General features: G+C 48.6%; 1 protein-coding gene across 1 annotated transcript; it reads right to left on the bottom strand.

Moving 5' to 3' along the window:
* Positions 1-727: 727 nt before the first annotated feature.
* LOC147627027 (dirigent protein 10-like) lies at positions 728-1743 on the bottom strand. The gene has a single exon (XM_086816138.1). The coding sequence runs from the start codon at positions 1620-1622 to the stop codon at positions 1023-1025; it is 600 nt and encodes a 199-aa protein (XP_086672264.1). The 5' UTR covers positions 1623-1743; the 3' UTR covers positions 728-1022.
* Positions 1744-1993: the final 250 nt, after the last annotated feature.

The following is a 1993-nucleotide window of genomic DNA, read 5'->3' as shown; positions in this document are numbered from 1 at the left end:
AGGCTGAGTATACAGTTCTTGAGGAAGGATTAATGAGATGCAAACAAGCGGGAGTTGATAGGTTAATCATGAAAGGAATTTATCACCGTTGTGTGTGTGAGAATGAAATTCCTACTATTTTCAAAGCTTTACATGATGAACTATGTGGTGTGACATTTTGTTGGAGAGCTAACGGCTAGCAAGATGAAGATGAGGAATATCCTTAGTTGTGCCTGAGCACGAGGAGTTGATCCAATCCAATCACTTTTGTTATGTAGTTACAAGAGCAACATATACAAGAGCACGAGGAGTTGATCCAATCCAATCACTTTTGTTATGCAGTTACAAGAGCAACATATATTTAAAATGTGGAATGTCAATCTCTTTTATTTGGAAAGAGAATTTAGTCTTAAATATTTCAATTTTGGCTAGAATATGACTCTCTCTCTCTCTCTCTCTCTCTCTCTAATTGCCCTTGGGATGACATGTACCCACCTGGCTTCAAGTCTCTCCGTTGATTGGTCTCTCTACATCAATAGTTCGACGTTAAGCAACTCTCGTCTCGTCTCTCTCTCTCTCTCTCTCTCTCTCTCTCTCTCTCTCTCATTTTTAAATTCTTAGAGGCATGGCCACCCATGGCTTCGCCATCGGATTTTCCCACCACTATGGTGCTACTACTACTCAAAACGGACAAATACATGGAAAATATGAAAGCATTAATCGTTTCACATTCGAACACCTCCAGTAAAAAGAAATTTTGTCTTGTAATACCTAATGAAGGGGGTAAAAGTGCCATACCATAGATTGAAGTTATATAGCTGTATCTGAGAATTCAGAGTACAGAAAACACTTCTTCTTGCTTCCAAATCCTCTCTCAATAGAATCCACTTCTTCTTGCTTCCAAATCCACTCTCAATAGAAATTTTTGAAACCTTAATTTTGTATTTGCTCTTTGAAAGATTGTGCAGCAGTCATGCTCGTGGCTTGGTGGCCACGAGAAGCCATTAGGTTCTAATTATGGACTCGTCTATAAATTAGTGAGTCTAGAGAAAATAGAGGGAGTGGTGGTAGACGTACAAGGTGCCTGTGGCACTGACGAGGGTGACAACGCCATAGCCCCGCACGCCCCGAAAGGCGCCTGTGCCTCCCAGCACGACGATCTCGTTGGTAGCAACGTTGATGAGGCCCTGTAGGCTGATGGTGCCGTTGACGGAGCCATCGTCGTAGGAGAGCACCTCCACCTCCACTTCATGGCTGGTGGAGGTGTAGCTGGCCTGGACTGTGTAGCCCCGGATGACACCCAGCTGAGTGCTGGAAGCGTCAGCACCCTCTGTGACGTTGAGGGCGAACACCTCCATCGCACCGAAGCTGTTGGTGGTGTTGGTGTCAAGGGCGGGGAGAAACTCGCCTGTGTCGTCACCGCCCACCTCCACCTGCACGTAGTACTCCAATGAGGCCTCATCGGACGAGTTCGAGTTGGCCATGATGCTCCAGCGCGGGTTGCCACTTGCGGCGTCAACGGCAGCAGGCGAAATGAGAGCGCCGATAAGGAGGAGGAGGAAGAAGGCGGTGCATGAGCTGGGGTTCTTCAGCAAGCGGCCGGAGTGATGCGTCTGCGCAGCTGGACGTAATATGGGCGCCATCGCTTGTGGGAAAGGCTGCTTCGCTTGGATGAGATCTGGATAAACGCCTTGCTGCTGCAAATATTGCGAGTGGAAGCAGCTGGGGGACAAGAAAAGCCTAAGCCTGTATATTGTGTCGATCTGTGTGCAAAATATAGCTGATGTACTGGCGAGTCCTCGTTTTTATAAGGACGTGGAAGTACAAGAGAGACCCGCCGCCACGGTTCCCCGCGAAGACCCGGCTCTTCGCGGGGCGGGACGCCGGCGGCTCCCCACAAAGTCCAGATGCGCGCCGCCATATTCAACGCTGATGCCTCCATAGACTCTTCCAAAACGCCTGCTGCCTCGCTGACCATTGCGGTCGGAGCAAGCAACCGTGCTAAAATGGACAT

Source organism: Cibotium barometz, chromosome 21 (assembly GCF_041138505.1).
Source record: "Cibotium barometz isolate CiBa-2024 chromosome 21, ASM4113850v1, whole genome shotgun sequence".
Classification (NCBI taxonomy): Eukaryota; Viridiplantae; Streptophyta; class Polypodiopsida; order Cyatheales; family Cibotiaceae; genus Cibotium; species Cibotium barometz.
This window is presented reverse-complemented; position numbering and strand designations above follow the sequence as displayed.

Coding starts and splice junctions, on each gene's coding strand:
- LOC147627027 (XM_086816138.1), bottom strand. CDS start 1,622: ATGGCGCCCATATTACGTCCAGCTGCGCAGACGCATCACTCCGGCCGC.